The sequence below is a fragment of the Arvicanthis niloticus genome, chromosome 10, assembly GCF_011762505.2.
Source record: "Arvicanthis niloticus isolate mArvNil1 chromosome 10, mArvNil1.pat.X, whole genome shotgun sequence".
NCBI classification, from domain to species: domain Eukaryota; kingdom Metazoa; phylum Chordata; class Mammalia; order Rodentia; family Muridae; genus Arvicanthis; species Arvicanthis niloticus.
The window spans coordinates 49376151-49387988 of NC_047667.1; the positions used below are offsets into that span (position 1 = coordinate 49376151).

Genomic DNA, 11838 nt, shown 5'->3' on the forward strand with positions numbered 1-11838 from the left:
GAAACACCAAGTTCACTTTGCCTTGCTATACATGCGTTCCATTTTGCTGTTGGTTATTAGTCTCTTGTATATAATTCATCAGTTTATTATCATAGGTTGCCTTTATAGGGATAACTCCATGTGGAGGACTTGGTATGATCCGTCCAGGCATTCATGGGGCTAGAGCACATTTATAAGGACATAACTCTGTAGATAAGATAGGACCATTTACATAAATAATACATGGACTAGCTGCCTGTGGTTTTCCATCCAGTCCTGAACAGAGTTGCAGAAAGTACAGTTTTGTGTCTCACATTAGAAATAGGCCCAGCCCTGGGAAAGCTTCAATTGTGACTGCTTACTGCATAGTACAGCCTTAGATAGTAACATCCAACACAACAGTTTTGGCTATTTACACAAGAGTACAGAACAGCCATCCTGTGCCTGTGAGAAATAGCAAATTGGACACCCTTCAGTGAATGTGCCTGTTTATTAATGAGGTAGTATAGAATAGTAAATAGCAGGACAGATCGTCTTGTGTTTATTAACAAGTCAAATCTTTCATTTGTCTCTTGTGTGTTCTAGATAAAAGCCATCATGGCTTTGGCTGCAGCCATCCTTTTGCTAATGATTATCAGTAAGTATTTATTGGGTCGCTGTTTCTTGGGCTGTTGTGTTTTGTAAGGCTTAGGGTTTGATTTGGTCTTGATTTTTTTTTTCAGAGACATAGTCTCACTATGTAGCCCAGGCTGTCCTAAATGCCACTGTGTAGCTGAGGTTGGCCTCTGGCTAGGGTATTATGTTAAAATCAGTTTAATTTTAGTTAACCTAATGTATGAAATGTCAACATTGAATAATGGCATGACCTAAATAAGGAGCCAGCCTTTACCTAGAATCTGTCAATCTCTGAATAATGCTTTTAAAATGTATAACCTTCTGAGTGATTATGCATGTGCACATTTCTGTGGGGAGTCTATATCTTTTGTTAGATTCTCAAAAGATACTCCCTCTCCTTCCCCTCAGCCACACCCCAGACACAGCATAGGACTCAGCTGGTTTGGTGGTTTGTTTTTTGGTTTTTTTTTTTTTTTTTTTTTTGGCTAAATCTGGTAAGTGTTATACTTAAGACCAAAATATAATTTTCTGTTTATTGTTGTATTTGAGAGACAAACCCAGTTAACTTCTCCAGATGATTTTATATGTGTGCATTTAGATTTGAACTTAATTTTAGATCTGAAAGTATAACTCATTCTTTGGTTTTAATATTCTTTTCAAAGTCAGATCATTTTTTGTAAGGACCTTTCTTCAAGGTCTCTTATGTTTACAGAGATTTTATGAAGAACTAGAAAGGGTCTCAAAAAAATTGAAAATTTTTATGACTATTTTTTAAAACTTAAAATGAATTTTATAAAGAAATACAATCTAGTCTCATTACCTAGGCTGTCGTATGGATTTGCTTTCTAGGGGAAGTGTATTTGTAAGCCCTGCATTAATGCTCATGTTACTGCCATAGTCATGTGCAGATGTGTTCAGAGCAAAAGGAGTTTTGACTCTTTTGACCCACTGGTTTCTAGCTGGGGTCAAATGGAGATCTGCCTTTTGATTTCAGCTTTCATTCCATAACCCATGTCTTTTTCCTAGACTGTATGGTCTGCACATATGCTGACTTTATGGTTTGAACTGGACCTCAAGGATAACTAGAAATGCTGTCCCCATTACTAAGTGTCAGCTGGCTGTGAAATACCTTAGCAGAAAATATGGAGGCTAGGTTCTGTGTTCAAGGATGAGCTACATTGTTACTGGCCTTGCCTTCATAGTGATTTTTAAAATTAATTATATCTATTAAATATAATGTCTTTTAACAGAAACACTTAAAACAAGATTATGTATGAATTAAGTGTATTAAGACTCATGGGAACTTAACCCTGTATTTTTCCTAGGAGTAGTGGTTCAGTATTCACCAGCTCAGTGTTAATGATAACTTTGTAGAACACATAACAAGGTGGATAGTATGCAAAATACAGACTAACATAAAAAGGACCATAAGGTCCACTGGACTCTCACTATGGCTCTAGCTGCTGTCAATATAATTGTTATACTAATATAACTAGATTAATAAAAGTATATGCTTTTGGTCTTTTTCTATTGGTACATAAGCATGATTTTCAAAAGCCAAGATCATATCAGTATTTCTAATAAATATTTTATGCATTATTTTCCTATGTCATTAAATATGGTAATAATATTTTAGAAGCTACGGGCTACTATTTTGTCATGGTTTATTTGCTCAAGAGGTCAGTGCTAGACACCCAGGTTGTTTATGATATCTTTGCATTCTTCTTATTTCATAGTTGTTATTTTAGATCAAAGTCTGGCCCTCATTTCTCCTTTAGTGACCAAAACCTACACTTAGGGTTGTGCTTCTAACTTAGCTGTGATATGGTTCTAATTTTGATGCATTCTTTTTCTTTTTTTTTTTCTTCTTTCTTTTCTATTTTCTTTTTTTGTTTTACTTTTTTCTCTTACAGTTCTTATAGTTGTGAAATTCCGTACTTGATTTGATGACAGACATCCTCATTAAACAAGATCTGGGACAATAATATTTAAAGATTGCTGCATAATTTAAATGAATCCTATGTATATAACTTTCAAATTTTCTTTTTCAAGAAACTAAAAGGCAAGTACCAATTCAAATTGGAGCATTGAGAATATCTAATTATCCTCTTTCCAACTATCAAAATGTGTTTTGAATGATTATATTTGATGCAAAAATAACTCTATTTTGCTTTATTCCAAGGATCTAATTTGAAACTAGATACTTGCCAGTTTGTTATTTGTATATATAGTTAAATACTGATGACAATACCCCGTACTCGTGTTTTAGTGGCATTAAAAACACTATTACATCAAAGTGAGAGTCAATCTGGTGATCAGGAAGCCTGTGTAGAGTCCTGACTGCTGAAAGAGATGCATAACCATCCTATCAGTATTTGCAAGAATGTCATTCTTTTCATATTGCAGTTGCTTTGCAGGCAATTTCCATATTTATGGATTAACAAAAGCTAAGCATTGTAAATGTTTCTGCCTTCAGCTCTACCTGAAAACATTCCAGTAAATCTATTCTGACTGTATAAGAAAATACATAGTAATTTTTTGGTATTTGAATTTTGAAAATGGGAAATTTAAATAGTGTGAAAATCATAATATGGTACCATAAAACTGGAGATAATAAAATTATTGGAGAATATCATTGGAGTGTTTGAAACCGAGCAATATGTAGCTCTCAGTCTTGGTCCAGTTGGTTGTCGGCTAAACTACAATAAAAAGGGACTAATTCTGATTCGAGTAAGTGTAATCTGCAGGTAATTATTTTCTTGACCTAATTTTTGTTAGTGGTTTTCCCTCTTCGATTTTAACTAACCCTGTGCCAGAAGTGCTGAAGGTAGCATGTCATGTGCTTCTAATGTATTCTGGTATTCTCTGACATACTTGAGGAGATAAATGTTACAATGTTCAAACAGCCAGTAGCAGTAGCCAACTGTCAGGAGCATAGGTGGCCTCACACAATCACTCAGTAACTGATGCTTAGGAACCACCCTTGACTCCAGCCTGGTCTTACAACAAGATATGTTCATTGTAAAGAGTGCCGGCCTCTTACTATTGTTTAAACAAGTCAAAGTGAAGATGCCTCCTGTGTGCAGGGGGAAGACAGACCACAGGAACTTCTTCATATGGACATCTCAAGCTAGAAGTAGAGTTCACAGGGGTGGCTCGTATTTGGTGGTGGGCGTGGGAGGCAATGGTCTTATATAACAGATATTACTTTTTGTGATCATTTTAATTCAAAATGTGTGAAACAATTTGGATTTTTCTTTGTTTCATTCTACAATGGTGAATACTAACAGACAAAATGTTTAGAATGGAAAGAAATTTGAAAAAGTGGAAGCAAGTGATATCCTAGATGAAATATAATGGCTGGAGTTTACAGTTTGTTGCATACTATGGAGAATCAACTCTGACCTTTTCACTCTGCTCATCAGTTCCTGTGCATAGCATCTGAACTGATGGTACATCCTTTTGAAAAAGATGGGTCAAGGAGTGTTCTCAATCCCAGCAGCTGGTGGGTCAGGCATGGAGGTGTTTCCTTGAATCAGCAAAGCTGATCCCAGTGTGTTTGTCTTATAACTGTACTCAAATCATTAGCTCCACTGCTTGGTGTGGAAGTCTGCTTTCACTCAGTATCTGTTAGTGAAGATGAAGTGTTGGGTTTTTTCTTTAAAAGACTCCAAATTTCCAATCTTCTTTTAATAAAGTATTCCACTTTTAAAGAAACAATTATAAACCATAGAATTATAAAATTAATTTTAAAACATTAAGTATAAAATTTATATTATTTAACTACTTATATATGTAGTTGTTTGTATTTAAAGTTATTGCTTCTGAGGAAGCCCTGTTGGCATGGGACTGAGGATTTTACAGCAGTGATTGCTTCAATCCCAGTTAATCGCTTTGTCCTTTTTGATCTTATATAATCCTGAAACTTAAAATGACATTAGTGTGAAATACTGGAAATGTGGGTGCTTCTACAATAAGAAGCTGAGAAGAGCCAGGTATGATGGGTCACACCTGTAATCCCTGCTCTATGAATACTGAATTAGGAAGGTTTTCCTGATTTTGAAGCCATCCTGGGCTTCATGGTGTGTTCTGGACCAGCCTGGGCTATAGTGTAAGAACCTGTCTCAAAAAAAAAAAAACAAAAAAAAGAAACCAACCAAGCAAACTAATCAGAAGAGACACAGTTGTCAGATTGATGCCAGGCCTGCCTTCATTCCCTCCTTAATCATTCTTTTTCTCATTCAGCTCAGATCATCCTGCACTTGAAAAAATGAAGTTTTACCACCATCAAAACTATCATTATTTAACAACAGTGAAGATCAACAGAAACTTTCAAGTAGCTTTGCTAATGTTAGTTGATGCCCAGTGAAATCAGGTCACCACTGCTGTGCCTGATGCGTGCCCTTGTGGTTTGTCTGTAACAGAAGCCTCTTCCCTTGCAGCAGTTTGTGATGAATGGGTTCCTCCTCCATCATAACCCAGTGTTGCTTGTGGTCTTTTGATTCCTAACAAAACTCATTGGGAATTGTCCCAATATTTTATAAACTGGAAAATTTATTGATTAAGAGAAAGGCCAGTATTGATGACAGAACATTGTTTAAAATGGAGAAACGGTAATACACATCAGGTACGGAGGTACCTGTGATGGTGTTCCTGTAGACTTATCACTACAGTTTACTACTGGGTTCTGTCTTAGAAAGTAATGTTGGCGTTTTGAGAGCAGAAACCAGCACCTTTCTGTTCTGTATGTCATGTGGGTGCCCTGTAAATGCGAATGCACACACAGGGTGAGACTCATATGTGACAAGAGCCTGACCTCTGTCCTTGTCACTTAACATCTGTTCTGTGTCCTGTTGGCACTGTAGCCCAAACAGACTTGTATTTACATCTCATATATATTTTATGGCTAGAAAATATGCAAGAAGTTTTTTTAGTGTTGAAAACAAATGTCGTTTAGATGTTCTTAGTTGTATTGAGTGTTACTAAGTTAGGGACTGGACTACTAATCAGACTTTGTGTTCTTACATAGAAATGTTATCAGTCAGTTTTACTTTTCTGTGAGTGATAGTAAGAACATGAGTCAGTCTAAACAGGTGGGGTGGGGTGGGGTGGGGGCCGTTTGCCAAATAACAGCATAAAGACAATGGCTCAGAAGAAGCAGGAAGGGGCCATCTTAGTACACGCAAATGCACCCTCCCTTAGACTGACAGAGTTTGAGTTTATCTTGTGTTTCTTGGTATTTTGGTTGGTTGGTTGGTTTGGGTTTGGGTTTTGATTTTGGGGTTTTTTTTTTTTTGAGACATGATCTCACTGTGTGACCCATACTAGCCTCAGATGCACAGAGAGCCATCGGCCTCCTAAGTGCTGGGATTAGAGGTATGTGCCACCACACCCTGCAGACTTTTTCTTTTTGATCAAAGAATTCCTGGGCTCAAGTGATCTTTCCAACTTAGCCTTAGAAGTAGCTAAGACTACACGTGGGCACCAGCATGTGCAGATGGGCCTTCTCTTTAAGCTTGCTCTTAGTCTCACTTGGATATTAATTTTGATATGTCAAGCAGAATAAGGGTGGAACACACTTTTATTCTGTCTTGTTTTATCTTACAAGGCTACTTAGAACAAGTGGGATGAGAAGAAAAACTGCTAATCCAGTTGGGATAAGCTTATAAAGCAAGGACCACACCATGTTGTGTCTCTCAGCTACAAGTCCCTGTGTGTGTGGCTGTGCCCCAGAAGTCACACTGTGCTGGTGGTGTCTAAGTGAGGGTTAATTTCCAGTGTGTGCTGAGGAAACTGGATTGAAGTAGTCGAACCTAGAGATAAGGGTTCTTAGGATTTAGTATAGAACAATTCTGGCTTTACAGTGTCGCATTCGGTTCTTTTCACTGAAAAGAATATGAAATAAAATCACATATTTTAAAGCTGTAAATTGCCTATGTCTGAGGATTTAGTTAAACTGTGAGAGATCAATCTATAAGAAAATTCAAACATTGCTTTTATATCTTAGTTGTATGTCATTATTTTAGATCCTATAATCCCTAATTTAACCATTTCGGCAAGTGCCTTTGACACTTAAGGAGTATTATGGGAGATGAGAAAATGTAGGTGCCACACCCCATTTCCTGGCTTCTCAATTCCTTGTGATGGTATATGTTTTACAGTGCTACAAAGTTCAGTCCTTTGTGTTCATATGATATTGTATTGTAGCCTTTCCGTAGTAAACAGCAAAATAAACTGTTTTGTAGAAAATAAAAAGTAAGCACTGTGGCTTGTTCAGTGTGTTACCTATTGACCTAACTTCAAAACAAAGCACCTATACAAGTACCCGATTTCATCGCTCCCTGTTTCCAGTAAAGTACGTGGAGGAAAGTAGCACCTATCTAGAAAGAATGTCTCATGTACAACACTGTGTCAGCTGCAGAGAAGCGATCGGGATACTCTTGCTTATCCTCAATGGTGTCCATTTCAAAGAGAGAAAAGAGGACAAAGTCCACTTAATTTTAATACTTCAGTCCTAGTCAGAGCTAGGCATGGTGGTATATATGCTTATAATCCCAGCACTCAGAAAGTGGAGACAGACTATCAGGAAGTAGTTCAAGAACTGCATAGCTTGAAACTGCATAGCTTGAAGTTTGCCTGGGCTACAAGATCTCTCTCTCTCTCTCTCTCTCTCTCTCTCTCTCTCTCTCTCTCTCTCTCTCTCCACACACACACACACTGTTCCAAACAAGAACACCTGGCACCTGTCCCTCAGCTGTGTGGTGCTGTTCTTTACAAGCAGTCTGAATAGTGACCATTGTTTCCAGCGTCTTCTCTTTACTATTCCAAAGAGGATTTTAAAGTGCTATGGTCAGGAATAGAGATAGGAAACACTCACTGTAAGTAAATTCTAAAAATGACACTATTTAATATAATCTAATATTTCACCTTATGGGAGAGCCAGTGCAGAAGGTCTTCTGTAAATCTAACAGTCACACTTAGACATGCCCTTAGATGCTAAGCGCTGCTGGACAGCATTCACTCTACTTTCCTGCTGTAGAGTAGGTACAAAGGAAGGTAGCACACTTAGGCGGTTGTGTGAGTGGACCAGATCTCACTGAAGTATGTGTATAAAGAGGTGCACATGAAGCCTACAAGTAACACTGAGCTTGGGAGGAAGGATGTGCTAGACTGATCCTTGTAACATAAAGGCTTGCTGTTCGCTTCGTTTAAAAACTGAGGCCAGAGAATTTGTTCATTGGGTAAGAGTGCTTGCCCTACAAGCATGAGGACCTGAATTTACATCCCCAGGACCCACATAAAAAGCAGGCATAACTACATGTATCTATAACCCCTGCACTGGGGAGCAAAGACACATGGTCTAAAAGCTCACTAGCCAGCCACTCTAAACAAAAAGATCAAGTTTATTGAGAGATCCTGTCTCAAAACAATAAGGTAACACCAGAGAAAGATACCTGAGGTCTTGCTCTGACCACTGTGTACACATGCAACCACACACTGACATCCTGGCACCACACAAATACATAACCCCATCATCTTTGTAACCCTCTTGTCACTTTCTACCCAAAACTTTTCTGTGTGGAGCCTTTTGTTTATTCTCTTAAAGTACTTAAGTCAAGTTTTATGTACATACCTACCTAGTCTTAGTTTTATGAAGGTCACCAATGACCTCTGTGCTGACAAATTCAGAGGTCACTATTCCACCTTTATGTTTGCATATCAGCATGTAATAAATACAGTTTGTGGCTCCATTTCTGAAAGTCCTTTTAATTTTACTGGTTGGTACTCATCTCCACAACTCTTAACATTATAATAATACTGGATCCAACTCTTGCTCCTCTCTGAACACATCCCCTTAGTAATTTTACCTAATATTATGAAACATTTCTGTTCTGGCATATCGCAAGTTCATGTCTCCTTTTCCTCTTGAAGTTGGACTCATGGAGTAGTCCATTTGGCATCTTTCCTTGCACATTTCCTTGCACATGCCCAAAGTGCAATTCGGATGCCGAGTGTGTTAGCACATGCCCATAATCTCAAAGCTGCCTTCAGTGTGTCACCAATTCTCTGCACTTCTCCATTCTTCTAACTCATCTAACGTTTTATAGAAGCTAATTATTTATGCTTGTTACCTCTCTTCCCCTCATTCCAAATGTAACCTTCATAAAAAAAAGATTTTTGTCTCTTGTTCACTAATATCTCCCAAATCATTTGCTATAACAGCAGTAATAGCTGGACTGAATGGCTCCATTATCCTGAAGATACAAAGGAAGGCCATAATTTTGAAAATGATGTACTACAGGAGTCTAATTGACTTTTAGATTATGTCAGTAATAGGATGAAAGATGTGGTCTCCATGATTTAGAAAGTCATAGAGAAAGGCAGAGGGAAAAATATCATTAAATACATGATGAAAGCAACTCATGTCAGCTATAAGAGAAACAAAACTTGGTAGAGGGTGCTGGAGAAGTGTCTTAGTAAGAAGACCTACCCTGCAATCATGAGGATCTAAGATCAAGTAACCATGTAAAAAAGCCAGGAAACATGAGTACTTACAACACAGCATTGCAATGACAAGTGGACCCCCACAGCTCACTGGTCCATCAGTCTAGCCTGAATAAACCATGTCTGAAATAACTCGGAGAACAAAAAAGAAAAATACCCAATGTACACACACACCAAGTACATGCATGCCAGACAATGCACTAATAGTCATTTGTTAGAAAGCAAACTGCAACGTGCACAGTAAGCCCTTCATGAAAGCAGCTGAGGATAGAATTGCTTGAGAAAGTCAGTGGTGTTAGAGAGGGCTTCTAGAAGTTCCCACAAACATCAAAACTAAATGGAAAGGGTGCTAATTGGATCTTTAAAATTACTGAGGATAATATAGTGTTCTAAAACTAGCAGAACAGAAGAAAGCTTCATGTTTGCCTTTGAGTAAAGCTTCAGTTTGAGAAAATCGTCCAAAATAAAAAGATTTTTTTCAAATATGTGTAGCTCAGTGGAAGAGCACTTACTGGCCACGTGTGAGGTCCTGAGTCTCAGCATCAAAGAGAAAATCCCATAAGCACCGAGGGTACCTACAAGAATACAGATATGGAACTTGAAGTCTTAGCTGTCTCTAGACAACACATCACTAGGCTACCATCTATAGAGCTTTCAGAAGATCTCACCATGGAATTTCGTACACATATCCTGACTACAAAAAGAAAGGTTCAAAAATAGGAAATATTCTGTCTTTGTCCTTGGAAAAATAACTTGAAAAACGGTAGCTACAGGAAAAGGGAGATAAAAACATAGTTACAATCATTTTATTCTGCAGAAAATCCTGTGATGGATTCTTATTGTACATATGGTAAAACTAGGCTTCCAGTCTTGTTTCCCTCAGCTGTTGTCAGCCCTCTTGTTAGCTTTCACCTCACCCAATATACACCTTAATGAGGGAGCAGGCAGGGCTCAAAGAATGACAAAAATGGGATCTAGGGACATCTGAATAGAAGGCCCTGAGAATTTTCACTCCTCGTGTTCTCAGAACCCCAGAGTCTGTACAACTGGCTCAACTCCCCCTTACTGAACAAGAAAGTCCCACTTTCCACCTGCCTCTGGCTTATTAAAAAGCCCCGCAGAAGCCTCAGACAAGGCAAATGCCTTCCAAGATATCACTGGGAATCAAAGTTCAAGAGACTGAACAATGTTCCCAGCACTTGCATGTGTGATGCATGCCAGGTGAAACTGAAACCTAAAGTGGAGGCAAGCACCAGCTCCCTCAAGCTGCAACACTTACATGGGCTGATCAGCTGCCCATATAAATCACAAATTCTCTCGGTGCCTATTTCTGTTGTCAGTAGAGATGAGGAACAGATGGTCACTATCTCCTGATGGAGAAGTGTCATTAGATCACAGATTTACATTTTATCCTTTGTTTTTGTGGTGCTAAAGCTTGAACCCAGGACCTTATACATTCTAATCATGGCACCACTATTATATCCCTAGCTCTGAGGATGATCACAAGTTCAAATGATCAGGTCATGGACCTTTTCATCTTGCTCCTGCATTCCTGTTAGCAAAGCTGGCTACAGCATTTCAAGCACCCAGTGTGAAATTAAAATGGGGAGGACTTTGCTCAAGGAGCAAGGAGAGAGGGACCTTAAGGTACTAATATATAAAACATTTTCTTTATTAGTTAGTAGTTATAAATTCTACCAGCCTCATCAATAATAATCCCTAGGGAAACACAAAACCACAATAAACTATGAGCATAAAGCAACAACACATGTTAGTGAGACATTGAAGAATTAAACCTTTGTACCCTGCTAATGGGAATGCAAATTGACAATAGCAATTTTGAAAAATAGAACACTAAATCAATTCTCATAAAATTAAAAAATAGAATTACCATATGATCCAATCGTATAGCTATTTCTCCTGAATTAAAATAATTCTCCCTAGAGCTGGAGAGATAGCTCAGTGCTTAAGAGCACTTGCTGCTTTTCCAGAGGACCCAGGTTCAATTCCCAGCACCCACATAGTGGCTCACAACCATCTGTGACTCCAGATCTGTTGCCATCTTCTGGCCTCTGTGGGCACCAGGCATGCACATGCTACACATACACACATGCAAGCAAGACACTCATACACATAAAGCTAAAATGCCCCCTCTGGGAGAAAGTACAGAGGCTCATAGGACCAAGGAAGCCCCTGAAACAAAAGAGGCTCAGGAATATTTTAAGGTTCATAGGGCCCTGCCCTATGAGGTTATATGACCATGACAGTTGCTACAGAGAGGAGTCCAGAGTGGAGCTGCCTGTAAGCAGGGAGGGGAACTCTTAACACATAACCACATGATGTATCTTGAGGACTTTATGTAAAGTGCTATAAGCCAGCTGTAAGAAGGAAAATACACAAGACCTAAGTCCTATGAGGAATCTAGAATACTCAGTCTCAGCAGAAAGCAGCACTCTGGTTACCAATGACTGGTGGGAGGGTTGGTTCAGATGGGCACAGAATTTCAGTTCTGAAGGATGGTATTTAGGAGAGTGGATGGTTGTGAAGGCTGCACAATAAATGGTAATGCCACAAAACTACAGTTCATGGTTAAAATGGTAATCTTGTGTCAGTTCTACCATAGTTAACAGTAATAATTGTTTAAAGATTTTATTTTATTTGTATGACTGTTTTGCCTGCATGTATACGTGTAGCATGTTCATGTTTGGTGCCCTCAGAGGGCAGAAGGCATGGGATCCC

General features: G+C 38.5%; 1 protein-coding gene across 3 annotated transcripts in view; it reads left to right on the forward strand.

Moving 5' to 3' along the window:
* Vamp4 (vesicle associated membrane protein 4) overlaps window positions 1–6853 on the forward strand; it is a 28146-nt gene extending 21293 nt beyond the window's left edge. Inside the window, exons 7-9 of one of the 3 annotated variants that reach the window (XR_013112912.1) lie at window positions 565–616; window positions 2508–2656; window positions 4840–6853. Coding sequence is in view for 2 of the 3 variants with exons in the window: in XM_034513033.2 (XP_034368924.1) it covers window positions 565–616; window positions 2508–2536 (81 nt within the window). In the remaining variant the exon portion in view is untranslated. Of the gene's footprint in view, window positions 1–564; window positions 617–2507 lie in introns of all 3 variants that reach the window. The other 2 variants (XM_034513033.2, XM_034513034.2) reach the window with 2 other exon arrangements.
* Window positions 6854–11838: the final 4985 nt, after the last annotated feature.